This window comes from Gavia stellata, chromosome 8, assembly GCF_030936135.1.
Source record: "Gavia stellata isolate bGavSte3 chromosome 8, bGavSte3.hap2, whole genome shotgun sequence".
Taxonomy (NCBI): Eukaryota; Metazoa; Chordata; class Aves; order Gaviiformes; family Gaviidae; genus Gavia; species Gavia stellata.
The window spans coordinates 7,370,982-7,398,965 of record NC_082601.1 but is presented as its reverse complement, the minus strand read 5'-3'; the positions used below and the strand labels follow the sequence as shown (position 1 = coordinate 7,398,965).

Sequence of the window (27,984 nt, the reverse complement as noted above, 5' to 3'; positions counted from 1 at the left end):
TTAATGTATTCCAGGTTATTTGTGGCTACAAAGAGTGATACAGTGGTCCTATGAAAGTCAGTGGCAAAACTGCTGTTGACTTCAGTCAGGCATCATTTCAGCCCTTGCTTCATTGACCCCAAAACCCAGCATGTGAATATGAATAAAAATTGAGGAAACTAGTTAATTTCCTAAAATGCTAAAAGTATTTTGATTGTGTTTATTTCTTGAAAGGGTTAAAGGTGAGGCTCCAAGGGATGGAGCCAGGCTGGTCCCCTGGGTGCTGAGCTCTGCAGCGCTGCACGGGTCAGGTGTCTGCAGCTTCCAGCATCTTTCTCCCCGCTGAGCAGTGCAGAACAACGGGCCCCTGTGCCCATCGCATGGTCTTCATGTAGTTTCTGTCCTTCAGAAGATGGACTGTGGTAGCACAGCTCCGTACGAGTGTTAGGTGGCTCGGTTTGAAGGTTTTTGTAAATGCCCTGTCATAGTGGGTTTGCATAAGTTTGGGGAAGAGTGAGCATTAAGCAGATTATTTTCAAAGGAACTGTTGTCTTTGGGTTTGGGAAGAGAAGTGGTGTAGCTGGGCAAGAGACTTCTGTATCTGCAGCAGCAGTAGCAGATGGCAAAAGTGATGTGGGCCAGGATACTGAGACTGTGTCTAATTTGAAGCTTGGACACACTCTACGTTGCAGCCAGGGATCTGTGGGAGCACATCCCAACCCTTTCCCAGCTGAGGCACTTTGGGTCCCTGGGTTGGGTGAGGAGTGAGGACACCACATCCTGTCCCAGCCTCTGTTCAGGGTCGGGACAGGGTGCTCCCACGGAGCCAGGAGGTGAGAAGCGCTCCCAGGTCCCCTCGTTGGTGGGACCAAAACAACAGCAAGGCTTAGCCAAAATCCTTTGAAAATGCAAACTCGAGAGCATCCATCATCTGTTTGACCTTGTTAAGTACCACAGCTGTTAGCAAAAGATAGGAGTGAAATGCTTTAAGGATTTATTTTTTTTTTTAAATAAAAAAAAAGAGGAATTGGAAGTGATTGAAAATGAATGATGGCAAGCCAGGAGAGAGAAACAGGAGGAAAACACTGTCCTGTGGAGGAAAGGAACACATGCCACGTCACCGTGTTTTTTTAAATGCAAAGAGAGAGTCAGAAGTCATATTCACAGCCTCCAAAATGCATACCGGTTGCACCGGTGGAAATCTTGCATCTCTTTATGACTCCCATTTAAAAGGTGTAACAGAGTCTACTGATACATGTTGTAACTTGCTCTGAAGAAATCTGTCGCTCCCAATGACGCGTGGTGGTTATTTACACCTTCCCGCTGTCTCAGAGGTACTACCGGAGGCGGCGTTGCTTGGCGCTGACGCAGGGCAGAGGAGAGAGGGTGTTCGCAGGTGGTGAACACCGCGGTGTCGGCGCAACAACTTAGTAAAGCGGGTTGTTTGTCACAAATATATTTTGGGGGTTTGGTGGTGAGTGTAACCTGGAGTCCTGACCGAGTTGGAAGTACTGAGCGGGTCAGCAGCAGCCCACCCGTGGAAGACACAGCCCGCAGGAGCTGCGGGGTCTGAACCGGGTATCCAGGTACCGCAGGGATCGTGCGGCCGGTGCCGTGTGCCCTCCTCCACGCGCCGAGTGGGACGTCTGTCAGAGGAGGGGAGCTGATGGGGCTTCACCTGTAATTGTACTGGCTTGACACAATTAGACAGCAGAATACAAATGCTGTGTTAATGATCCTGCCTGCTCTTGGTTGGACTTGATGATCTCACGGGTCTTTTCCAACCTTCATGATTCTGCGATTCTGTGATTCTTGAAAGAGCGCATCTGAAGTATCGCCTGACATCACGTGCATTCGTGTCGCTGCGAATGGGATCTCTGTTTTGTCCTCCCATGTTGCCTCTGATAGAGGGTAGTTCACGTGGCATCCCGGCCCTGCCCCAACCCTGCTGGTTTTCTCACGCAGAAATCACATCAGGTAAATGCCGCAGGAGGTTGTGCCCACCAAAATGCAGCTGTGATAAATTCCGGGTCTCTGCTGCTACCCGCAGGTGGGCTTTGCTGCTTTGGGGAGGTCTGAGGTTTAACAGATTTTACCGCAGAGCGATGAGAGGTCACTGAGACAACGAGCTGGGATTTCCAAGCTCTTGGTCTGGCCCAAGCGAGGAGCAGAGGCTGCGGGGTGAGTGCTGGAAGGCTGGCAGTGCTCGCGCCGTATCCTCTAACCCTGAGGAAGGGATACTCATTAAAGCAAGGAAAAGAATCTTAACTCCCTTAACACTGCCCGGTGAGACGTCTCCTCCCTGGGCTGCGGGGTCGCTGCCCGCTGGCAGCCAGTTCTTGCGAAGTTTGGTGATTGACTTTCTCTGGGTTTTGCTTCCCCTCTGCGACGCGGGAAGCTCTGATCACACCTGAAGCACACATTTCCCTCTCCAACTAATCGTCTCCTGCAGACGGCAGTATGTTTTGTCAGACAACATAGCCAGAGCATGGTTTTTTTTCCTTCCCCGCCGTGGAGCAGGGAAACTAATAAATACTCCCTGTCTCTACATCCATCTCCTGGCTGTCTTTGGGGAACGTGAAGGCTCCACAGTGCCTAAAGAGGGATTGTTATTCTCCCTGGCGCACGCAGGGAAACGGCTGCAGGAGTCAGTAACTCTCTCAAGGTGACGGGCTGGCCGGGGAGGACGGAGGCTTCGCGCCGGGCACGGTGTGCTGCCTGCGTGCTCCCCGCTTGCTGGTGCTGAGCGCAGGTCCTGCTCAACGGGTGCTTTCTCTCTGCTCTTGCGTACACCAGGTAATGGTAGTGAGCGTGGCTGCACAGCTGGTTGGGGCGCTTCTGGTGCCGCTTGCTCCGTCTAGGAAACTTAGCCTCTGTATGCACTTCGTACAATGCATAGATACCTGTCTATCATATAGTTAGGCCAAATACCACCGCCTCGGCGTGCAGAAGTCTTGAGCCCATATCGAGTGACTGCAGTGCACTGCGATCTTTCAAGGACCTTCGTGCCGACCCAGCGAGAGCTGGAAGTGCCGCCCACCGCCTGCGCTCCCCCGGAAGGCTGCGGGGGGACCCCATCGGCTTGTGCAGAAAGGTTGTGGTACCAAACGTTATCGCTGGGCGCGTTCCAGCCCTGCTGCAGTAGCCCTAATAAATTTTGCACGTTCTCTCGTGTTATTTGTGCACAGACTGTGAAAAAGGATTTGCACTTAATAATACGTAGGAAAATTCGTACTAATCGTACTACTGCCTTTGCCCCCCTCGTCCCCCTCCCTTTCCCCTTCCCCTGCATGAAACGTCATGCTGTTACCAGTTCATGCCCTGCTTGCTCCCACCAGTCCCAACTTCCATTGCCCTCTCTCCTTTCTTTTCTCCTTCATGTGTTTTGTACTTTTTAGCCTACCTTACTCTCTCCTCTCTGCTAAACCTATGCACAACATTTATAAAGACCCACAGTTCAAATTAATTTCTGACATTTGCTGTTCCTGAGGGGCTTTCTTTAGCAAGTTATCTTCTTTTCATTTGGTGTGAAGGTAATTTTCTGATGGGGCACCGGTTTTGTTTTCTGACTGGTATCTCAATCACCCTCACCCCACCTCCAAAATGTTGTAGATAAGGTTTCTTTATTGTCGTGGCCACACCGTGCATAGTTGTAGTCTGCTATTTTAAAATGAAGCCATAAATTATTAAACCTGTGGCTGAATTTTTTTGGGGGTGGGGGAGGGTTGGGAGGAAGGCTATTGATTTAGTTATTTTAATGGCGAGAACTGAACGGCTCCACGGCAGCAAGGCCAGGGAGATTTTGGTGTGCGTAAGAAATTTTAGGTGCGCTGTATTTTTGCAGGGCAGCTCATTGTGCTTCATACAAAGCCACAGAGAACACTGTATCTTCAAATCAGCTTCTGCAGATGAACTGGATCCAAAATAAATAACTTTTATTCATTACTGTAATAGAACTGTTGATGCATTCATTTATTTAAACCTAAAAATCTCCTAAAATACTCTACCTCAGTGTGCTGCTTCTAACAACCTGAATATCCAGCACCTTTTAAAAATGTTTATCAAGCTTGTGGCTGTATTTTTCTCTCTACATAGGTACCATAGCTCAGGTGAATACACGGTCGTGTTTGATTAGGAGATGTGTTAGAGATAAGTCACTTGCAGGAAAAAAAGCATTTATAGATTTTGTGTATAAAACTGAAATTTATAGGATGCATGAAATTTCAGTCTTTTATGGTGAATGACTTACAAGGATATGTTAGAAGCAAAGGTAAATGAGCGCTGATTTTAAGTTTGTACCTTCTGAAACACAAAAGGATGCAGTACATACGATCCTGGTGAATGACGCGTGATAGATTATAGTGAGAGCAGTCTGAGCAAATGAAATTGTAATGGAGTTCCTCTTCTGGCTGCAGGAAATAGCTGTTATTTATCCTGTTTCCTAAGATGCTGCATGCATACTGCTGTTTATTATATACTTAAAAATCCCTTGGCAAGTCAATAATGAATAAATGAACTTAAAGCTATTACAACACCCTCAGCATAAGGAGCGTAAGCCAGGATATTTTTCAGTGTACTCTTCCCTGGGTTTGGCTGAGGCGTTTCTGCAGAGATGTTAACCTGGATAGTTCAAATGAACAGTTTTGATTCTTTCTCCTGGCAGGTGTACGAGGCAGTCCCATGCTACACTGAGTGCAATCAGTATTCTTGGGTAGTAGAACCGTGGTCTCCGTGCAAAATCAACAGTGAACAAAATTCCCTCCACTGTGGAGAAGGAATACAAACGAGGAAAGTCAGGTGCGTGAAGACAAAAGCGCAGGTACTCCAGATTAAAAAGAGCTGATACATACTTGGTGTATGGTGAAATATCTGGCCGTCTGACAGTGAGTACATTGCTGAGTCCGGTGTATTTCAAATGAAAAGAAACATGCATTTATGTGCAACGGTTTACAGGAAAAGCATCTCAGAGATGCAGCCTTATGTTATGATCAAGACATCTTTCAGGAAGAAGGCATGATGTTTAAATTAGAATTCTTTAACCTAAATGCCATATATACATAAAGCCCCCTGAGGTGCAAAGCCTCCATATTCTGATTTGCTAACATTTTCCCCAAGTAACGGCACTGCATGCACCGGAGTGGCGTTGATTATTAGTGAGTATTCATTCCCCAGGCACGGGGAAATGCTGAGTTATTTCCAAATGTTCGGATGTTTCTAGCAGGAGTACAAAGGTTTGTTCTTGCTGGTTGTCTTTTTCTGTCAGCCGATCAAAGTTAAAATCCCTCTGTATGAAGTTTGAAATGTTTATTTGAAGTAGTTATTGAAATCTGTGAGTAACAAAAGCATGTCATGCCTGTAGCTGGTGTTGATTTGCATTAACATGATTAATGCTACATTTTGACCAGCCGTGCTGCATGTAGCTGTTGTGTTACATATAGTGTCCTGTATGGGGTTGAGCAGACCTGTTGATATCCATCACTTCTGTAGTACGCTGATGATCCTCTAACGAAAATGTCTGTTTTCTGTGTAGGTGTGTGAGTACCGCTGAGGACCACGGAGGGGAGACTGTGCCCGACACACTGTGTAATCAGGCTGAAATCCCAGATATAATGCAGAAGTGTAGCTTGTACTGTCCCAGTGAGTGTGCAGTGTCTGACTGGGGACAATGGAGCCAGTGTCCGCAGGTAAGCTCTCCTGCTTGTGTCTCTGTGGCAATGTTCCACACGCGTCGGTCTTCTCTGTCCTTCAACCATTTCATGAGGTAGTTATTTTCTAGCAAAGTAAATTATTTTCTGAGGGAAGTCAGGCTTAATGGATCCTGCCAGCATGGTTGAACCTGGAGATTTTTACATTTCTACAGGGCCTGAGCTGTAGAAAATTAGTTAGTAAAACACGTAGTTATTACTGTGACAGTTGATTCCACTCATCCTTCCACTTGGTCTGCGGGAGAGGACCCACCCAAGTACAGCGGGTGAAGGGAGCAGTATTCTCGCTGCAGTAAGGGCTGTCTGTGTTTGGAAATACTTGCAGGGGAGAGCTCTGTGAGTGATGCACGACTGCCACAACAACCTGCTGGTAAACCGTGGTGGTGGCACTCCTCTGGACAGGTCTTAGGCCTGAGGGAATGACAGCTCTCCCTTCCCAACAGACACCGTTTCTGCCCAGTGTCTCCTCCTCCTCAAAACCTTGAGGGAAGATTTGAGGCAACAGCAACAGGAGGGCATGGCAGCAAGATGCCCGAACAATTTGTCATGTCACTAAATACTCAAAACTTTGTGAATTATGCAGGGATTCAAACCACTGCCAAGTGCTCCATGTTTTCCCAAGTGTGCAAGACGGAAAGAAGCTGCAAATTCTGTCTTTGAAAACCCTCTGGCCTCAAAGCAAGTAATTTCAAACCCATTGTTTCTCTCTGGTTGGTATTAAAATAGGTGCCAGGTTTCATCTCGGGGGTTTTGTAATAGATGTATTTAAGTGACAAACATATATTCATTGCCCCTGTGTTAAAAGGGCCATTATCAAAAGTCTGAGTGGTTATTGGACAGGTATTTATACTACTGCTGACACAGGTAATTTCCTTCCATAATATTTTGTGTAGCGTATCAATATACTCGGTGGGAACATGTCAAATAAAATCTTGTTTCATTTCCTGCATTCGCCTCCTCCTGAGCAGCATAGCTTTGATGAAGTATAACACTCTTGCAACCGCTATTGGTGCTTGGATACCTTTCACAGTCCCACTATGGTTGAGCTCTTTCTTTGCCATTGAGGTTTTTTTGCAAGAGATACATTTTCTTCATTTTAGCATGCAGTAAACTAACGCAGAGATCCTCAAGGCCACTGGGTATTTTTCAGGTGCCTTGGTGGCAGTCCGTTGGTCACGGAGACACCCTGATTTTTTGCCTGAAGACTCCTTGTTGGCAATGGCGAAGCCTCTGTAGCCCACAGAAGCAGGAAAGGGATGCCCAGAGCTCATGGGCTGCACTCCATCAGGCAGCATAGCTCTTGGCAGTCGCAGGGCCGAGTGCCACGGGCCCTGTGTCTCCTTGTACATCCTTTTGCCACCATAGACGTTAATTCATAAATGTGAGGGCATCTGCATGCCAATGCAATTAACTGAACAATATGTTTTCACAAGCTGTTCTGCAATGCTTTGTTGTGAAACTGAGATGACTGTGTGCGGATGGAGCATGTGTTTAAATAGTTCTGTCCAGATAGGAGGCAATAAACAGCTTGAAGTTTTATGGACAGATAAAACCCTCCCTTTGAAGAGTTTACAGCAGTGCTGTCTCCCTTTTATAGCTACTCAGGCTATTTGTGTTCCTTTGGTTTGGAGAAAGGACCACACAGCACAGTCTCTGCCAGGCTGCACATGCTTAACATCTCCAAGACAAGCGCTGGGCTTGCTGTAAGTGCAGAATAGCTGTGCCATGACGCTGTTGTATCTTCAGTATGTGTGGGGGTACCGGTCTGATGGGGCAGGGATTGAGGGAAACGCGGTGGCCAGGAGTGAGGCATTGCCAGCACCAGGGTCATTAATGCAACCCTCCATCTCCTGAGTCACCACTAGGAAAGGTGGTCACTGAGAATGGTCACAAGCTGGTGGACATGGTCAATGGAGTTACAAAGGCAACGGAGCCTACAGAGGATCCCGTTTCGCCTTTTAAGTGAGAAGCTATGTGCGGTCAGTTGAGTAGCTCCACTGGTTGCAAGTCAGAGCTTCGGTCTGGACCTTTTGCATGGAGATCCTACATGTAGACACCCAAATACAGAAGTCTGCATCTGGAGCTGAATCTCTTGTTAAGTCTTTTGGTCAGACCTGTTGTGCCTCGAGCCTGCTTGAAGTATCTTCCCATGGAGCCCTAAAAACATATCGGTAAGTTTGCGTGCATAGAACCTCTTGCTCATTAGCACTGTCTGTTTAATTGTGTTTGAGGGAATTTTGCTCAATAGCTGGTATACTTGTGCGTGACTTCTGATTCATGCCAAACTGGAAGTAAATGCCTGTCTTCTGAGGATCTATAAAACGCTTTTTGAATATTCACCAAAAATCCATTTTCTAAGTATGGCTCTTTTCTCTTCCCCAAGTAACGTGAAAAATTTGAAGGATCACGTCATGTTGAAATGAAAAAGCAAAACCGTACATCCTGGCTGCTCTTTTTCAAGTGCATTTACATTTCATATCAAAATAGTTGGCACTCTTTTAGTCGTAGCACTCTTGTGAGGCAGCTGCCAAAGAGCATTCTGGGAAATATTCCTGTATCTCTGGTCATGTTTGGCTTGCTGGAGATAAAGAGGATTTATGAAACTTGACAAATTCTAGTTTGTAAGAAACGAGCAACCACAATTTCAGCCTCATCTTTGCCTGAGTAGCTCTTTGATTTGAGGTATTTACCTAAGATTTTGGTCAGGTGAAAATTCTTTTCCAGTTGCTTTGGTGTTCTGCTCATATTTTATAGTGTTGATAATAAATTTATCCTAATAGCGGAATAGCTAACTCTTATCAGCTGAATATTAAAAGGCCTTTTAGATTATCCAGTTTACCTTTTGTCAATATGTCACTGTACTCTGCATACTTTCTAGGGTATTACTTGGTTTTATCTTGTACCAATACTCTTCCCATGTGAATTTTCCACGTTCAGGATAGTAGATGATCTTGAATCATGTTGAAATCAATGAGTCATAAAGGTGGCGACTGCTTTGTCAATAGGAAGTATTTTCTTCAATACTTCTTTCTGCTAAAACGTTGTATTTGTTCTACCTTTTCTGGCTGCATTTCCCTTTTGCTTTTAAATATTCGTGTTTCTAGGGTGGTCTTTTGTAATTTCAGATGCTCCCACAATTCTTTGATGTGCATTTTCCAACCAAATTGCAATTTTTGCATCTTGATTGTAGTGCTATTTAACACTGCTACACAAAGCTAAATTTTAATATTTCCTCTAATGGCACTTTGCCGTGACCCAGAAAAGCAGCTGTCTGAAATGTAATACTTCAAGGTTACTTCTGAGGTTTTGTCTCTTCACTGGATTCAAGAAACTCGTAATTAGTGATTTAAAGCTTCCCTATTATTCTCACATTCTATGTTGTAAGAAGTAAGTTCAAAATGGTTTTTCCTCTGATTGAAGACTATTTTTTGGCTCATAAAGTTTTCTTCTTTGTCGCTAAGAAACATCCACGTAACTTAAATACCAAGGCTTTAAAGCCATTTATAATAGCAGTTTGAAGCTTGCTGGTTAGAAAAAAAAAAAACATGACCAAATTAGATTGACTTGCATTTCGCTTCAGAGATTTCGTATTCGTCCCAGCTACAATAGCGTGTTCAGTCAGACATCATCACTTGATTGCTCAAAGACCCAGCTAAACAATCTGGAAACCAAAATCCTATCATCTCTGTTACATATTCAGTGATCAAATAACATGCACTACCTGCGGTGTCTCGACTTTGTATTCATCTGACTTGGAAATGTAATTAATTGACTTCAATTGAATTCATCAAAGCATTCTTAAAAAGAGTTAATATGCGAGTTGTGCTACAAGTCCCTGAAATAATTATCTCAAATTTATTTTGTTAGCTCTCTGCTGCTGTGTGGATGGCTGTCGCAGCCCCCGTAGCCGATCGGAGTGGCCTCCTTGTTTGCCTCAGCTGTTGGCATTTGTAGCAGCTAATTCTAAGAGGTCTGAAATCAGTTAATTATAGGAGGTTGCATGTCTAGTGAGTGAGAACAGCTGTCTCTGTTTCAGCAAGCATTTTCTTCGTGGATCGATAGCGATGTACAACGCTCAGGACTTGTGACAAATGAGTTATTATTCTCTTGAATCTGTGGCGGGGGTGTAATATAGCAATGACTGGTCGTATTAAAAGTGGCACCAGGCAATACAGCCGACTCTCAGGTTTTGCAGTGACTTACATCGCAGATGCGAGTCGTTACGGTTTGGAAATGCTTCCCCTCCCGAGCCAACTGGAAGAGGAATTGTGGACTTGTGTAGATGTTGGGACTCACTGAAATCTTCGTCATGACTAGTACCTTTATACATAGGTTTGGCGGAGGACCTGCAGTCTGGAGGCTGGACTGAAGAATGAAGTTTGCACAGAGTTGTATTTCTAGCCCAAGAGGTAATTTATTCAGGTCAAACAGGAGAATTATCCTGGTCCAAGGCTTTTCAGGAAGAACGTACACTGCTCCTTATGCAGAGCTGGGACTTGATTTCCTTGTGTGGCTTTATGAAAAAGTTGGTAACTGCTGTATTTTTTTAGATTCATTGGTTTATTTTTACTCATCTTTATTAACAATAATTTTTTAAAAAGTAATGGTTATACATGGAGGCAGGTAAGGTTTCAGAACCTAGATGTGTCTCAGAAAGAAAATTTATGCAAATGCATTTTCATTTCAAAAGACTGCTCATGTTATTGTAAATGGCTTGTTAAATTGTTACAAAACATCCACATCGGCATGAACAATATAACAGTTCACTGCACTGTTAAAAATAGTCAAATCCTGTTGCTGCCAACACATTTACCTTAGTTTGAGGTTGTATGTTTCCTTACAAACAGCCAGTTAAATATAATGTGGCCAGCTATTTATAGTGCAGTATGCATTATACAAGCTGTTTGATAAATTGAACAGCTCAAAGGGCTCTCTAATGGGTTACAACCTTTGTGCTCTCCAATTATGATGCATATGAAAGCCTAGATCAATGGACAGCTTTTAAAATCCATCACAAAGAAGGTCTAATAGTGTATATTAATGTGTGATATGTTAACAGCTCTTACTCTGGAACTTTGCATTCACAACCTTGCAGTTTTATTTTATTTAATATCCTTCTCTTCCAGAACAAACTTTCTGTGCTTCGTCTGCTCTGTTATTGTCTGGAGCAAAGACTGGGTACATCCTTTGTGTATGTTTGTGTCCCTCACTCTTTTTGTTAGCTTAAAATAGTGACAAACGGTCATGGTGGGAAAATGTGATTGGCTAAAAGAAATATTGACAAATGTGGTAGTTAATAGTGCCAAGAATTCCTCCATAGAATCAAGATGATGGCTTTTATAATTTCTAAATGGTCCTCTGGGAAAACTCTAATTCATTCTTACCTTAACATTTTATGTACACCTCATTGCTTCAGAATATTTTGTTTCTGTACTGGTTTATGTAGTCTGGCTTATAGATCCCTGGCTCTAGCTCAACCTTTTCACACTTCATAGAAAAGGATAATGGAAATGGTGAGAATTAATACAATGAAGTAGGCTGAGACAGTATAGTTGTACACATAAAGAAACTTACTCAGTCTGTGTATGAGGTCCTATTGCTGTAGGCTATTAATGTGCGACCTGAGTTAGGTCCCCATTATAATTTCCGTCCAGAAATTAATTCCATTCCTATCACTGATACCAAAGGAAGCACGTGCCTGAAATACACACCCTGTTGCTTACAGTCGTCAAGAAGGAATCTGGACTAAGTCCAATAAACAACATAGTCTGTAAAACTTAACTGCCAAACTGAGTTGGCACCTGACCTTGAAGGTACATAATGTTTTCCAGGCCTCTGACCTTCTACCTCTGTGCATCACAGCTACCTTCATTTCTTAGGACTTGCTTCCTCTCTTACATTTATGGCCAGTTGGCACCCATATTCATCATCCTTCTTTGATCCATAAATCTTTAATCTATTTCTAGCCTGCGTGGTGTCAGAAGTGGGTTTCAGTTGTCCAGAATAGAAGCAGAAATTGGACAAAGGTTTTCCACTTGCTAAACAGGCACTAAACTCCGATGATCCCCAAACTGCAGCAAGAATTACTTGCCCTTCCTGGTAGCACCAGCCCTCTGGCAGAGCAGAGCCTCAGTTTCCTGGAAAGATCAGGTGAAGGTGCCGAGTCTCCAGAGTTCCTCTCACTGGAGATGTTCCTGGAGCCGAGACCCAAGTGAAAGGCTGAATTTCACCCCACCTTCTTTTCCCGTTTCCTCTACATAAGCTCTGTGCAAGAGTTGCTCGATCTGGATCCCAGCATGGGGGAGCAAGCTCTGCACACGCGCGGGACGGAGAGCTTCAGCACCCGCATGGCGTTCTATGTTGCGTTCAGTTCAACCATCACCTGGCTCTGACACTGTGTAAATCTCTCTTAATAAATCATTGCAGCCTGAATCTATCACCTTGACTTTCAATATCTGTGTAAGGAGATTTGCCGTTATGCCCAATTCTAACCCCAAAATTGTAGATTCATATATGCTTGTGGTATGAAACTTGGATTCCTAGAGGGGTAGAGCAGATCCAGTCTTGACCCATGTATCTGAATGACACCTTCACTATTTCGTATGGAGGAGTATTTGAACAGTCAAGTTGTTTGTGTCATTTTCTTCATTTGTGAGAATATTCAGAATCAACCCCTTCTGTAATCTTGCCCAAATCTTAATTAATTCTGTGATAATTTCTTACTTTAATTACTCAAGTAATATTTCTTTCTTTTGCTCCCTTTTCTATAACATTACTGACTGCTGTTTCTGTCCTACCTTCTAAGAATGTAATTTGCCATTGATGGTGATTGGTTTTTCTCTCAGTAATTTTTAAGATCCAAATTCAGGACTGGATACGTACCATTGGTAGTGATGGCAGTGGTAACAATGGTGACATAATATCTTCCTCCTGCTGTGCAGCTTACGCACTTCTCTCCGGCACTGCTTGTTAATAGCCTCAGCAGCTCCCCACTGGAAACAACCTCTCTCCTTTCACTTTCACCGTTCACATCCCCTAATGACTTGGAGTCTGCCAAGCCATTCCTCAACCTTTGCCACGACGTAAATATTTAATTTTTCCAGCCTGGGATTTTGGAGGGGTCCTGCAGGAGTTGGGCACCCAAGCCCATTGAGATTCCAGGGTAGCTAGATACTCAGCTCAGTCTCGCTGCTTTGAAAATCCCAGCTTTCATCTTTTTCTTTGCAAGTCATTCCCTCCTGCCACTTATTCAGTTCCATATATATGCGGCTCAATTTTTTACATAGTTAACTTGAAAGAGTAAGGCCAGAAAATCAATTATAAAACTAAATTGACTTCTCAATTGACGTAAAGAGAAATTCAACAAATAATATTACAGGATATTAGTTACAGTTTGCCAACTTTGAATTTTTGCATGTTTCCCATGTACTCGGCTTGATTAAATGAACACTTTTCCTACAGAAATTCTTTATTATTCAAAACTAGTAAAAGTGGGGAGCTTATCGCATCAGCTCTGGCTTCTGAACAACATGGCTCATCAGCGCAGTGAGAACGCCAGCCTCAGAGCTGCAGTAAACCCGTCGTTTATTTGGATCCTGGCGAACACAAGATAGACTTTGACCTGTTGGAGTCACGGCTGTTAAACTGCTCTGCTACCCCCCGGGAGGACATCTGAGAGGGAGAATGGTCCTGCTAGCCAGGAAATCTGGATGGCCGTATGGCAGCGTGTGCAGCGCTGAGCTGCGTCAGTGCCCTGTAATCGGGCACAACGGGGTGCACGCTAGATGGGGGAAAAATGCTATTTTATTAAAAAATGTTACTTATCTACAAGTGATGCATATTTTCTGTCTGCAGGTTATTCTGGAGGGAGGAAAAGCAGGTATTTCTGAGGTGGCACAGACTTAACTTCTTTCACCACATTCATTGATGTTTTTTTTCCCTTTGGTAATATAATGCAGAGAAACATTAATTAGGAGTAGCTATTGAGATACCTTCTTTGATTTTTTTTTTGTTGTTGTATTTGTTTTGTTTTATTGGCAAATCATTTAAGTTACTAGTGTTAGTTGTGAGGATGAACAATCAGATTAGTTGTGGAAAAGGCAGTAAGGTATTGGTAAACACTTAACATAGGTTTAATTTTCAGATAATTAAGAGCAATTGATTATTTTAGATGACCGTGGATATTCGAATAAGATTACCGTTTAAAATGATTGGACAAGGTGTGTGTCAGCAATAAGAACATAATGGAATTTCCTTCACGTAGTGTAAGCGTAAGGAAGATAGTCCCTGACAATGTATTTTAAGAACAGACCAGACTTTTTTCCTATTTGTCCTGATATTTATTCTGTTTAGTTATGCTATTGCCTGTGCAACTAATCCAGTTTACAGCAGTCTGAGATCTAGATTTGTGCTGCAATGCCATTACATTTCTCTTTAATGTTCACAATACAGGAATTATCCATACTTTCATCCGTGCAGGGTTCAGTGTTTGCAGGCAGTTCGTTGCGTGATAATAAGCCTGTGGTTTTAAACTGTTAGTTATTTTTTGTAATTAAAGTACTCTATAGAAAAATCATGATTTAAATTGCCAAGCATTTATGAAAATGTATTTCTACATGCATTGTTTTTTTGGTTTTCTTTGCTGTTCCTGAGCAATCTTTAGTCCTAATGAGAGACTGTTAGGAATTAAATAGGTCATCTTGATCAGTAAATGGCTGTGAATACCTTTAATAGGGTTTTATTTCCATTAGGTTTGCTGCGACCACTTCCACACACCCGTTGTCCTGGATTGTGGGAAAACTCTGCTGAGTTTCAGCGGGTCAGAGCCCCTACCCTTGGGGCTGCCTTTCTGTCCCAGCCTTGCAGCCGAAATAGCTATTACCTATTCCCATAATCACCCTGGCTTCAGAATAAGCTTATGTAGACTTTTTTTGTGATTTTGTTTAGTGAGACAAAGCAGCAATCCTTAGACTCCTTCCTGCCGAAATAGTTCCCCTTGGCATGAGACATGGATGGGACAGCCGGGGTGGGGACACCGGCAGCAGCACCGCGTTCCCCGTGGCCCAGCCAGTGCTTATGCTATATCCCCGAATTAAGTAAACCAAGGGAAAAACTTAAGAAATGCTTAAATTTCTTTTAAAATGGAGCCAAGTGACACCTCCGTGTGACATCCAGAGAGAAGAGCTCTCTTGCACTGCAGAGGAGGGGTAAGCAGGAGGCTGCAGGAGGAGATTTGTGGGGATGAGTGGATCCCTCTACGTAAAGGGGATGTTTCTTGCAAGGCTGAAAGCATTTGGTCAGTATTGCTATCTGCAGCGAAATGGAAAGGAAAACAGCCCCGTACCACAGTGCTAAGAGAGTGAGGATGGGGGACTGCTAAAACCAAACAATTTTTGTGCCTGTGATGTACAAACACAAATGAAAACCAGCCTCAGTTGGTTCGTATTCACATGAAAATGTGAACAAGCAAATCCTGGTTTATAGGCAGTCAGACATCAGTATTTGTATCACATAAATTGAAAAGTCACCTCATCTTCTTGACAGCTTCCTAACTGATATGCAATTTCGAATGTCTTTCCTAGAAATGAAAGCTTTGCTGTAACATCAGTTATTATGTAAAAACGCATTAATTGTGCAAGAAATCCTGTCCCATTATTCAGTCCTATGGCATTTTACTAGAAGTCTTGGGAATAGCTGGAGAGTAGAGCACAGCAAAATGGCACGGTCTTTGTCCTGCTGTCCCCAGGGATCCTTACAAAAAGTTATGGAAATAAATAGTATAGGAGTAGCTAAAACAGTCAAATCAGGATGGACAAAAGATGACTTTAGTAATATTGGATTCTTACCTTTGAACCACATTTCTTTTCCTTCATATGCTTTTAAGTATCTTTAGAAGAGAAGCGTGATTATATCATCGCTCGGTATGGCCGTGGATGTGCATGTAACAACGCCAGGTTTCTGTATGATTTACTAGGGTCTCTTGTACTGTCCGTCGCTTTTGTATATAGGTGTGTGATCCGACGGTTATGCAAACCCGAACTCGACAAGTGCTAAGGTCTTCTGTCAAGACAAAGCCCTGCCCTGAAGATTCACAAATGAAGCCATGTATTCTTAACCAAAATTGCTTCCAATATCAGTACAATCTAACAGGTAGGTATAACTTTCCAATAGACTCTTAACAGGAGTTATTACAATTACAACATATATTAAATCGATGTTCTGCTTTTCCAAATATCTTTGCATAAAAGGTTCAGCTCCTTAAAGGCTTTCCCCAGTTGTGTTTTTCATTATGTTTGCTTGAGGTGTTGGTTAAAGCCTTGACATTGGAAGAGTTATGTGTAGACGTCACTGATTTCACTGAAGTTAATTATATGCCTACATGGTTTTTTGTCCACAGGTTAGTGGTCAAATGCACAATTTTTAATTTAAGTTGTCATTGCAGGTTCACTGGAAATAAAACAGGTTAAATGGGATCTCTTCTTTTTGCTGGGTTATCAATAGAATTAATTACAAAACTCCAGTTAAAAGACTATCATCTGTGTGGTTCCAGTGAAGCCAATAATACCAACAAAAGTCTGGTTTGAAGGCAAATATGGGTTTTATGGGTGGGCATAGGATATTCAAAGCAAAATGCATTATTTTGGACCTTCGAAGCAATTAGATCTGTTGCAAACAAGCTAACAAAAAAAAAAAGAAAAAGGAAAAATTCCTTTTGTTTTGACCAGCTAGGATAAATGAGAAAGGCAGAGACAGGAGAGGAGATCTAAGAGAAGTTTGGGAGCTGGTGGGAAAAAGAACAAAAAACTGGAGAACAAAGCAGGGGAAAATGTTATATCTGAATATAAACTCAGCCTGTTTGAAATAAAAGCCCTAGAAACACACAGGCAGCAGGACAATACCTTTTTTATCATATGTGTTCATGTTTATCAGAGGTGGAAAACACAAAGTAATAGGTTTTCTTCTCGTATGCTTCCTATTTGTTGGTGGTGTATGGAAATTTTTGTTGCTTGTGTTATGTTTATTTTAAATGGTGTTTTAAGGCTTAGTTTAGTTGTATTCTGACCATCATAATTTCAGACAAATAATAGGATATGAATTTCCTTCTACTAGAAATACTGTTTTTATTTCACGAGTATTAGAGCTTAGTTTTAAATAATGGAAAGCTTTGCCTTTAGACAAGAAATAGGTTAAACCAGAGTTACCCTTCAGAAACTTCCCCAGCTACTTTATCAAAGTGCAGTTTTACTTCAGACAATACAGTCTTGTAAATGCGCCAACTGGGTTGAACTGATACACTTTATCAGCGTTTAACAGTTTTCTGTGCGCTCTGCGCTACCGGTTTCTTTAGGGGGATATCTGAGTGCAAAGTAAGGAGTTTCTCCTCTGAGACTTGCTCGGTTTTAAGAACAACTTTCTTTTGTGTGGGTTGTTCGTGGGTTTGGGATGCCCTGACGTGGGGAAGCGCTGCGTTAGAGGAAGGTAACCCGCGTGTTGAGTAAAAAGATGTGAAAAGGGAATGATGGCCATGACCTGCTGCACTGCATCCTTTGCTTTGTGTCCGCAGGCTGGAGCGGGTGCCAGCTGGGTGCCAATGCTACCTGTGGGCACGGAGAGCGGCGGCGCCTCCTGAGCTGCCGGCGCAGCGACGGGGCCACCGTCAGCACACAGCTCTGCCAGAGGGTGAGGATGGCATGCGTGGGGCAGGGAAAAGCCCAGAGGTTCATTTGGTCTGTAGAAAGCTGGTGCCTTCTGATCCGCACCAAAACACTCTCCATAGATGGTGGAGAAGTTGTGTTCGGTGCTGGGAGCACAGCAGTTGGGTGCTTTGGGGAACAAAAGCATCCCTGGGGTGTGAGCGGGTGGTATCACTCCTTGACTCAAGTGGGAGGTTTTGGGGTCGGAGTAGCACGCATGGGGCATAGCTACAGACCCTGTGCCGTGGCTCCAACGAAGCTGGCCACCACCAGGGAGGTTGTGCCCTACTAGAAGTTTGGGATTGTCCTTTCAGAGTAAGACCCAAACACTGAAGGACTTGTAGAAATGAAATGCTTCAACACTGAAACTGCTTTCACCAATTGCACCCTCAGGAAAACTCCCTCTAAGCAACAACATTGGCGTCCCACTGGAGTTGCTGCCAGTTTTTGGTTTCCTGACTCGGTGCCCAGCCGTGGCAGGAGGTGGCGGGGGGCCCTGGGGAGGCTGACGCCTGTGTTTCCTTGTCATCTCACAGCTTCACCTGGAGAAGCCCATGCAGACGAGCAGCCACTGCGTGGTGGGGTGCGCGGTGGACTGCCAGCTCTCGGCGTGGTCAGCCTGGTCGCAGTGCTCCCACACGTGTGGCGCCGGCGGTGAGTCCCCTCCTGTCCCCTTCCCGCCCGCCCCCCCAGCAGTGCAGCGCAGACAGGACCCCCAGTCCCAGAAGGGCTTACGCAGCCCCTGAGCAGAGGTACAGAGCACAGGGATCGCCCCGAGCCGCACCAAACCCTTCCGAGGTGGTTTTTGGACACTCTCGAGGTCCTGAGATGTTGGTTTTTTGACCAAAGCAGGCTAGTTTCAGAGTATTCAAAAGTGAAAAATGCAATTTAGGAAACCAAGTGGATTATTTTAGTAATTAATTCAAACTCTCAGCATTCAGTCATAGGAAACTTTGACCCCAGAGACAGGAGGAGTACGTAGAGCTAGCGAAGAGCTGGGGACAGTTACAGGATTCTTAAGAAATGGGTAAATAACTAAATACAAATCCTGTGGTGAAGTTACTTTTAGTAACATAATTACATCCCACTGAAGAAAAAAACACTAAGACTATTTTTCATCATTTAGCCTCTGTCTCCATCTTGTATCCACAGGTCCCTTAATACTTGTGTGACTCTGGTAACTTCCGTGAGGTTTTCTGTAGCCAGTAATGCTCACCAGCATATAAAAAGTGAAAGGATTAGGACCTTTTTTTTAACTTTATATGATTTAAAAAACCCTTTGAATATTGACATGAGGAAATAAATGCATTGAAGCTTTTATTCAAAATAAGCTTGTGACATTATTTCCCAGGCTTCTGATGCACATTAGATGTACTTTCAGATGGTCTTTCAGATCCGAGAGCCATAATATATGTTTGAATCAAATTCACTTAAGGTCAAAAAGAAAAAAGCTCTTAACTTCCATAAAGTGATTCCTTCAGATGGATTTCAGAGATCAGAGCATGTTACAGAAGAAGCTTAATATTTGGATTAGTGGTGGTCTTTCTTTGCTGAGCTTTTAGCCTTTTGTAAAGTAGTGCTTTCTTAACAGAAATGAATAATTCACAGACAGTGTTTTAACAACAACACACTAGGAATACTATTAATTCCAAATTTTATCTTTTCTTCAAAATCTGTTTTGGAGTGTTAATGCTCATGTTGCTGAATGGACTTAAATTTTTTTTTTTGAGTGTTCAATCACTTACTAAAATAAACAGATCTACGTGTGCAAAACCAGTTGTAACTTCTTCATGGCTTTCAACATGCTAAAGGAGCAGCTCGTCCTATATGATGCCTGAAGGTTTTTTTGTCCTGAACCCTTACATTGCATAGTCTGCAAAGGGACGTACTGGAGTAAAAGTATGTCTTGTATTCTGCTCCTGATCCTGGAATGCTTACGTAAATCCTAAAGACTGGTTAAAGAGCTGATGGTTCCCAATGCATGTAAGGAGCAACCAGTTACTTCATGTCCTAAATCAGAGCTGGGCTCGCGCAGAGGAAAACTGGAAACAGCCGTGCCCTGCCAAAGCAGACCTCAGCTCTTCCTGGGAGCCTTCTGGCTGCAGGTGCCAAACTTCATTAAGGCCACTTGAACCACACAGTCAAGCCCAAGCTCAGCTCAGTCTATGGGTCATCTTCTGGTCCTCAAAGATCGTAACTCCATTAAACTGCTAGCTGGAGAGCTGGCTCGTACAGTTGAGGACATAGACATGTGTGATTTAAAAGCTGGAGATACTGTTTTGTGAACCTACGGCAGCTAAGCAGCTGGGAAGGTCTTAAAAATTGTATCATAAGGAAGCCAAGTTTGGCTCAGTCCTTCTCTATCATTTGAGTAGCTTTGCAGAGAGCCGAGAGTCTTCTGAATCTCATCCCAAAGCAGGAGCGTCAATGTAACAAAAGCACTTTGCATCCAAGTTATTCCGAGCACATCGTTTATTTTACTGCAGCCCCAGTCCTGATGTGAGTTTTGCTGCAGCAGCCATCAAGCGTGGAGCTGCACTGATATGAAACATCCATGATGGAGGGACCTTGGCACCAGTGCAGCAGCTGTGGCCTTTGTGTGGTTCCAACAGCAGAAACACCATCTTTTCACCTTCTTCACTGAGTTCCAGTTGGTTATAAATACTACTTGATGATGGTATTAACAGAGAAGACATTAATTATGTACTCATCTACAGGTGGTACTTCGCAGATGAATACAGTGAGGGTTTCCTACCCGAAGGCTCGCAGACTGCAATACCTTTGAAATCATCATGAGTTTCTCACAGCCATTTGTGAGAATAGGATGAAGCCTCAAATTAGACAGGGAAAACCAAAGGATGACAATGAACGAGCTGTGGGAGTTGGCTGTAGTAAACACTGATTCGGCTTCCCTTTGCCAAATGAGTAATTGCCCACTATTTTATAAAGCTAAAATGTAGGACTTAGATGCACGGTTCTCAGAAATAATTCACAGCAAATCAGTTGTACACACCGTTACTGGCTCTGCTCACAATAATACTCTGCTTTTCTGTGTTTTCTTGGAGAGCGTGTGAAGGGCCTGCTGAAGTACCATAAACGACTTCAAAGAGAAACATAATTTAAATATCACTCAGATCAAAATGTAGTGTTGCTGGATTTCCGTTTTCCTGTGTTTCTTAACTCAAGCATTGTTGCTAACATTTTTATTCTGTCCATCTCTTCCAGTAGCGGTTTGCTGTGATGTATTTTAATGGATGGTACCTTTCTCTTGCTCAGGTTTTATTTTATGGAACAATGCATTTAAACATGAAGTGGTGCTGCTGTGTATGTGGCACTGACAGCTAATATGGTTCTGTTACACAGCAGCCAAAGGCGAATATATTGATTTTTATAAATGATGATGAGTAAAGTAGATCTCTCTTTCCTGCCTGTGCTGAGCCTACGGAGATGTGTAACTGATATTTGCCTGTTGCAGCTGTAGTTCTGGGCAGCAGCTGTTCAGGATGCTGGCCAGGGCTTTAGGCTGACGTTGGGTTATATATTAGGGTTCCTCATATCAGTTGCTGTGCTGCTATGAAAAGATGTATAGTACTGCGTTAATGGATGATGCTCCCACGGCCTGAATCAAAGTTACTGAAAAATGTTTGGTATGGATAATCCTCAGCAAACTGTATTTCCTTTGTTAAGGCAAATGAGTACACGAGGACGCTGAATTTTTCTACGTAAACATTTTCCAATCCTGTATGATTTCTCCCAAGTTGTCTAACGGGAGTGCTAAATAGTATCAGAACACCTAAACCCATGCTTTGTCACTTATAAAGCTGCCTTCATCAGATAAATTGTGGGACTGACCTGAGTTAGCCGGGGTTGAACACGCTGCTGTGCCTTGCTCAGTCCTCAGAGCCCAGAAGAGAGCGTAGCGGGTTGCGGAGACGTGCACCCCAACACCAGACTGACCAACGGGACAGAAATCAGGGGGACAAGGATGTGCATGACTGAAAAATTTGGTAGTTAGATTCTTCACTGATCCATCACCAATTTGGGAAAACATTTTTGGTTTTGCCTTCTGAAGAAGAAACTTTTGTGACTTTTTCTCACTTGCTACTCAAACTCATTAAGCTCCGGTGCTGGGAGGCATTGCTGGAAGAGGGGCCACCAAAACCTCTCCCCAAGCTGTGGATGCCCCAGTGCCCACGGGTGGGACCGGCGGTGGGAAGTAGAGGAAAAGCCCCATTTATCACCAGGTCCCTTTGCTTGTGACTTGACCTGACCTGACCTCCAGGGCTGTACTTGAGAAACTTGATCCCGCTCTAGTCTTGCGGTTGCCTGATAGGGCTCTGTTTCATACGCTCTGCTCATGCTCATCAAACAGGTAACGACGTGTCAGTAATTTTGACTGGGGTGAACTCTAGCAGGAATTTTAATCGTCTTGGTTTCAGCCGCGACGCATCCCTTTGGGCAGATAAAATGCAAGGAATGGCAAGGTTTTTGGGGGGTAAAAAATCTTATTCTTCTGATTTCAAAATATGATCCTATGTTTCTGAGGTGAAATTTTAGCTGCTGATGCAAAACAGGTTTTTAAGTGACCAGCATTAACCAGACCAGTCTCTTTTTTCCTCCCTTCAAAACTAATGACAAATTTGAGTCTATAAAGAAATACTTATTTTCAATTTTCAGCACACTTTCTGTCTTAATTTTCTTATCATTTAACACTGCAGAGCAGAGGAAACGGAGATGTGGCCTATTCATGGGGTAATTAAAGAAAAATTCATAGGGAAATTAAAGAAACATCTAGGATTGCTTTGACTCTTCCAGAGTTTGTATTGGAAGAAAAATAGTTTCAGATGCAGTGAGATTCTGTTCTCCATAGGCAGCAAAAAGAAGTTATTTAAAAAGTAAAGACAGGGAGTTTTTCTGCTACTTGAATGAGAAAAACAAATCAGAGCTTTAAGAAACTCATTGCAGTGATTGTGCAAAGAAAGACTTCAACAAAATTTCTTTCTTTGATGGTTTATTCACAGTATAAGAAAAAAGTGATAGACTAAATGAGTCAGGCACCAGCTGACCATTGTGAATGTAGTGAGTTTAAATGGTTTGGATAACCAACTGTAGGAAAATAAAATGTAAATAAATACAGAACAGTTGTTAATTCCTCTTAAAAGGAAAATTGTGTTTTCTATTCAATGATCTTCCCATTTACATTTTGCCAGAAAGATGTTAAACAGAGTGTACGGAAGGAAATTATTTCTTTAATTAAAATAGCTTGATGAATGCTTCAAGTCCCTCCTAATGAAATCAGATCTTTCAAGCTTAGGAGACCTCCTTTTCCGTAGCTGCCGTTGCGGGAGCTCGTGCCCGGCAGAGCCCCCTGCCCCGGTGAGCCGCCTGCCCCAGGGCGTCCCGAAAACCCCACAGCCATGGGGCTTCCCAAAGAGCCTTTTCCATTCCTTACCAGTCCTCAGCATTCAGAATTAGGAAGAATCCGGCAAATTTGGTCCATTGCTGGCGAGGAAGAAAGAGCTCATTTTGGCCTGTTGGGCAGGGGAGGGCTGCCGTGGGGGTTGCCGGCAGCGGGCTGGGGGGTTTCTCTTCCCTTGCTCTGACCCCCGATGAACCGCAGGAGTTTCTTACCTTTCCTTTCCTCTCAGCTGGTAGCATTTTTTTCCACCTCCTAATGTATCTGATTCTGTGAAGGCTGAATGACAGTCATGTGGGTAAGAGCTTTCATCGTCACTTTTCTTACAAACACGCCAGGTCCAGGGGATTAGAACTGGAAAAGGAGGAAGTCTTAAAATTGGTTTAAATGGGTTTAAAAATGGACTTCAGTGGGTCAGAGCAAGGGAATAGCATTGTAAAGGTAAAAGAGCTTGCTAAGGTATCTGTCAGTAGCTTTTTCAGGTGTGTCTGCTTTAAATTTTTATTTGCCGAAATGTTTTTGGAAACCCTGCTCCATAGACAGTCACGATGACAGTTATTAGAGATGTACCTTAAACCCAGCTGCAGTACCGTTAATTAAAAAGTGCGTGCATAAATAGCTGGGAGAAGGATCTGGCTGGATATCGCAGCCTCCCCACTTCGCAGGGGTGTTTGCTCCCCCCCCGGACTCCCCTCTACTCACGGTTGCAGCTGAATGACTGTGATACAAATGGGAGAGCTCCACCGCAACACGTTATCTCTTTCCTTTTCAGTGACTTAGCAATTACCGCTTGCATCTGTCTTGTTAGATGTGTGTGCCCTTATTACCCAGACTTCTTATTTTTTTACTGCCTCTCGAATCCACACCTATTGAAAGTCAAGGCAGAAATTTTATCCACAGCACAATCTTCTCCATCCCATTGCATAAGGGCTTTTTTTTCCTTTTTTTTCCACTTTTCTTTTTAATTGGAGTCGGGATTCTAATTGAAACATTTTGAGTGAAAACATTCCTGGACATAAATGGGCAGCAAAGGAGGCAGAAATGGAATTGCTGTAACTTTAATGAATATATTCAGTTTTATTATTTCAAAAGTAGTAGCATAATTGCCTTTTCCATTCAGTAGCTGACGAAGTTTTTACCAGTAATAAATAGGTTTTTAATGGAAATGGCAGAAGTGGTTATGGATGGTAATAGCCAGTAGAGTGTTTGCAGTTTTCAAATTAGATGCACATAATTGGTCATAAAAAGAAAATTTCATTTGTTAAAAATCTCTGGAAACATATTGAATGTGTAACGTTAGAAAGGATGCTGCCATAGGAATTATTTTCTTGTCGTACTTAATAATCAGGATTTAGTCAAGTATTTAAATGTGTTGCGTAAACAAATAATACATTTAGAAAACATACAAAACCGTGTTTAAAAACTGTGTGTAAAAATAGCAGTGACTGCATCACTTGGGCTTAATAACTGCATCCATATTATCCACATAGTCGTCCCAATTAATTGCTTTTCTTAACCCGTTTTAGAGGTGGAAAATGAACTAGGCATACTGATAAATCACAAAATCTGCCTTTCTTTGTTTCTCCGGGTCTCCTTCACCGTGTCCTGTCTTCTCCCCTCGCCTAGGCCAGATGGTGCGTGGGCGCTCGGTGCTCCTGCGGGCAGCGGGCGAGGGCAGACCCTGCCCGGAGCAGCTCACCCAGCACAGGAGCTGCCCGGTGAAGCCCTGCTACAGCTGGCTGCTGGGCCCGTGGTCTCCCTGCAGACTCCAGGTACGGCTTCCTCCTGCGCTCCTCGGGGCCCCCGCGGCCGGGGTCGACGGCAAAAATCATCGTTATGTGGCAGAATTGATTGAGGCTGCCGTTGGCGGGTCGGAGGGGGCTCTGTGGTCATTGAAGGCGCTGGTAAGATCTGTAGGGAAGCAGGCGAGGTTCAGGAGCGGTAAACCTCGGCACCTCATCTTCCAGCCATCAGCAGCGATTTATAACAATATGGGTTCAAGTACCGCGAGCTTATAGAGGTATTAAAGAAGATTTACAGAGTAAATGCGCTTGAGTGAGCATAGTCACGGTGACCTATCATTTAATTATATAAAATAACTCTAACAAGAAAATAGATAAACTAGATTTCAAGAGAGCTTAGCCTTTTTTCTCTTCTTTTCTTTCCTTTTTTCTCTTTTTTTTTTTTTTTAAAGTACTGTATAGCAGGTCTTTCCCCACAAGGTCTCCGGTACCATAGTATGAAGTGCTGGTTTCTACTTTCTCCTTAGCCTAGCTATCTTTTAATGATCTGGATTCAGTCACGATGTGCTGTACCTGTGCTCGGCACCTCTGCTCGGCACCGGAGCCGTCATTTTGTCACTGCCAGTGACCTGCATCAGGCTTGAACTGATTTTCTCTTCCCCTCTATGCGTTTTCTTCTCTCCTTATCTGTTAGATCATATTTCTGATATTAAAACGTATTTGTCGGTAACCCAGTTTAAGCAGAGGTGAATCTTTCACGCTGAAGTTCCGCGGGCAGGGTGAAGTCCACTCATGCTGCTTACAGCTGGCTGTGCTGAGATGGTGGTGGGAGAAGTGCGGCTGGGGGTGGAAAAGTGCCCTGTCTGGTCCCAGGGGACAGGACCTGTGCGTGGATCTGTGGCCGCTTCTCCACATTATACCGTGCAGGAGATTGCGGCCAATAACGCACATAAAGAGACATCCCTTGTGTTTTCTGCTCTGCCCTCTGCCACGCTGCGAATGCCTTGAATACCTACTCGGTTTCTAGATGCGGTAGATGGACGTGTAGCGAATACTGCGGGTGGCAGAATAGATACCCAGAATTTTCCCAGGTTTTCACAAATGAAATCTGGAGCATGACAGTCTTTGGACAGTCCAAGATCAGAGAAACAGAAATACATTTATATTTTATGTAATGAACAACAACTCGTTGCAACGAGGGATGTGAACATAGTCCTTGTATGTACTGCACTCAGGATTTATTTATGTGTAAGATAAATATAACAAAATTATAACATCAGCTGATATTTTGTCCAACTAACGTAAGCAAATTCTGTTAAACATTAGGGAAGAGACCTTCAACTGTAGGAGCTAACAGAGCTGATAAAAGAATTAGTAGGGAAGCTGAATTAACGCCCTGCCATACTCCAGATAAATAACACATCGTGCAGATTAAAAGTGTGCGCATCCAGAACCCAGCTAAATTTCAGCTCAGAGCAAGTAATCACAGCCTTCCCTAACCCAGATATCGTCCTGCACTTTCAGTGAGATAGAGCCTGCTTCTCGCCTTAAATTACTGTGATGGAGTTTCTCTACCCTTTGCTTTGTTTTGGAGAGGAGCCATTTTATTCATGTTCACTTCTCTTTAATGAGGTGCTTAGGAATTAAATGTAGTTCATAAATACAGGGTGAGTGATTTATTCCTGTGCTTTACTGGAAAAGAAGTGTAAGCTTAATTTCTAAAGAAAGCTTTCAGAAGTCCTGTTTTCAAGGATGCTTTATGAAATAAGGTAAATGCATCCTATGGTAAGACCAAAATGCATATTGTGAAAGTGTCTTCCTGTAATAATATAAATGGGACAATTAATTATAAGGCTAAGATATTTCTTCCTTGTATTATGAGATAACTGAGACTGCATTTCTTAATTGTAGAAGGACTATTTTATGCTAAATTGACTTCATGTGAATAATTAGAGGTGTCTGCATGTTTAGGAATAGAGCCCGCTAAGTGTTCTGTATTGCTGATTTTCACAGTACGGAAATCAGTGCATTGCTCTCCAGGCAATTACCCATGTGGCAGGCACACCTCCGGTGGGCTTGGGGCATTTCTGCTGCATTCAGAGGGATGCAGAACTTGGGAAATGGTCAATACACCTAATCTGAAAGGGTTACATTACATTAATCATTTTCCTACTGGAGTTGAAGTGGTTTACCCTGAGTAGCTTAAAAAAAAAATTAGCAGTGGCTGACACTGTTCATAATTTTTCCATTAAAGGAATATGAGTGAAGTAGCTAGACATTATCAAGCGCTAGCTGCCTAACATTCATAAGAAGACTAAGAACCCTTCCTTTCTAACGTGATTTAAAAGCACTCCCTTAAATGTGATCGTGCAACGCTTCCTCATTAGAGAAAACTTTTACCTGATTAAATGCTCATCAACCTGTGAAAGCATTGCCCAATCAACTCTTTACCTATAATAATTGTGAACACACAAGAACCCCAGTAAAAGTGAAAAGGGAAAACTTCGCTTAAAGGCACGTCTGGGCAAAGCATCTCATTAGGACTGTTATCTCTTGTCTTATTAGTGTGTTACACGTGGAAAGTATCGGAGGGTGAGATGAGAGAAGGTTTGTGCAGGTGCTGTTAGCATATTGGTCAATTCAAAAGATACCTGGCTGGCAAAACACAGTCCTGGTGTAAACCACCTCCTTATTTTACGGGTGGTCGGTTGGGGCGAGGGGGGTGAGGGGCAGAGGCTCTCTGCAGGTACTCCTGGAGGGGCCCGTACCTCCAGGCTGTATTTAGGGGACCCAGGGTGGCTTCTGCATCCTTCATAGGGTCAGCAGAGAAATTTTTGCAGCCAAATGGGGGGAATCCCCTCTGGAAGTCAAATCGCCGCATATTTCTTGCCAGGGCCTCATGACTCAAGAGGCAAATCCTGGTTCTAGGCAAACCTCAGATGATCACATCTTCCAAGGAAGAGCATTTACGATACAGATTTGATCCCCTGAGTTTTGAATATGTGATCATCTCCTTGGCAGTTCTCCTCTGATTAGCAGCTATTCCCTGCATCCTCAATGTGCTATTACTGCAGCGAACTTCCACGGATTCCGCACCTATTAATTAGATCTTCAAATGTATAATTTTGGGGACATGAATAATTTTGAAGATGATAAGGAAGTTAATGCAGTGCTCCTGCATTACTTATGACCTTACCAAACACATCAAAAAACATCTCCTACTGTAAATGACAGGATGACATTTTATCTTTTAAGTGTGTTCGATTGATTCTAAAAACACATTGCTGGTCTTGAAAGAAAGCAAGCAAATGGAAGCCACTGTTAAAAAGTGAACCTTTATCTTTGGGATTGTTTGAGAGTTCATGGTTTCTATTTATTTTTTATTCTAAACGTTGGAAAATATGAATGTATTTCCAGTATTGCATGATAGAAGAAAAGAATGCTGCATG

The 27,984-nt window shown here is 43.2% G+C and overlaps 1 protein-coding gene across 1 annotated transcript in view; it reads left to right on the top strand.

Annotated features, from left to right (window-relative positions):
- The window catches only part of THSD7B (thrombospondin type 1 domain containing 7B), a 270,835-nt gene that overhangs the window by 230,673 nt on the left and 12,178 nt on the right, over positions 1-27,984 (top strand). The window contains exons 16-21 of the mRNA XM_059820303.1: positions 4,643-4,776; positions 5,510-5,663; positions 15,692-15,833; positions 17,248-17,363; positions 17,914-18,031; positions 24,420-24,565. Coding sequence (XP_059676286.1) covers positions 4,643-4,776; positions 5,510-5,663; positions 15,692-15,833; positions 17,248-17,363; positions 17,914-18,031; positions 24,420-24,565 — 810 coding nt within the window. The remainder of the gene's footprint in view (positions 1-4,642; positions 4,777-5,509; positions 5,664-15,691; positions 15,834-17,247; positions 17,364-17,913; positions 18,032-24,419; positions 24,566-27,984) is intronic.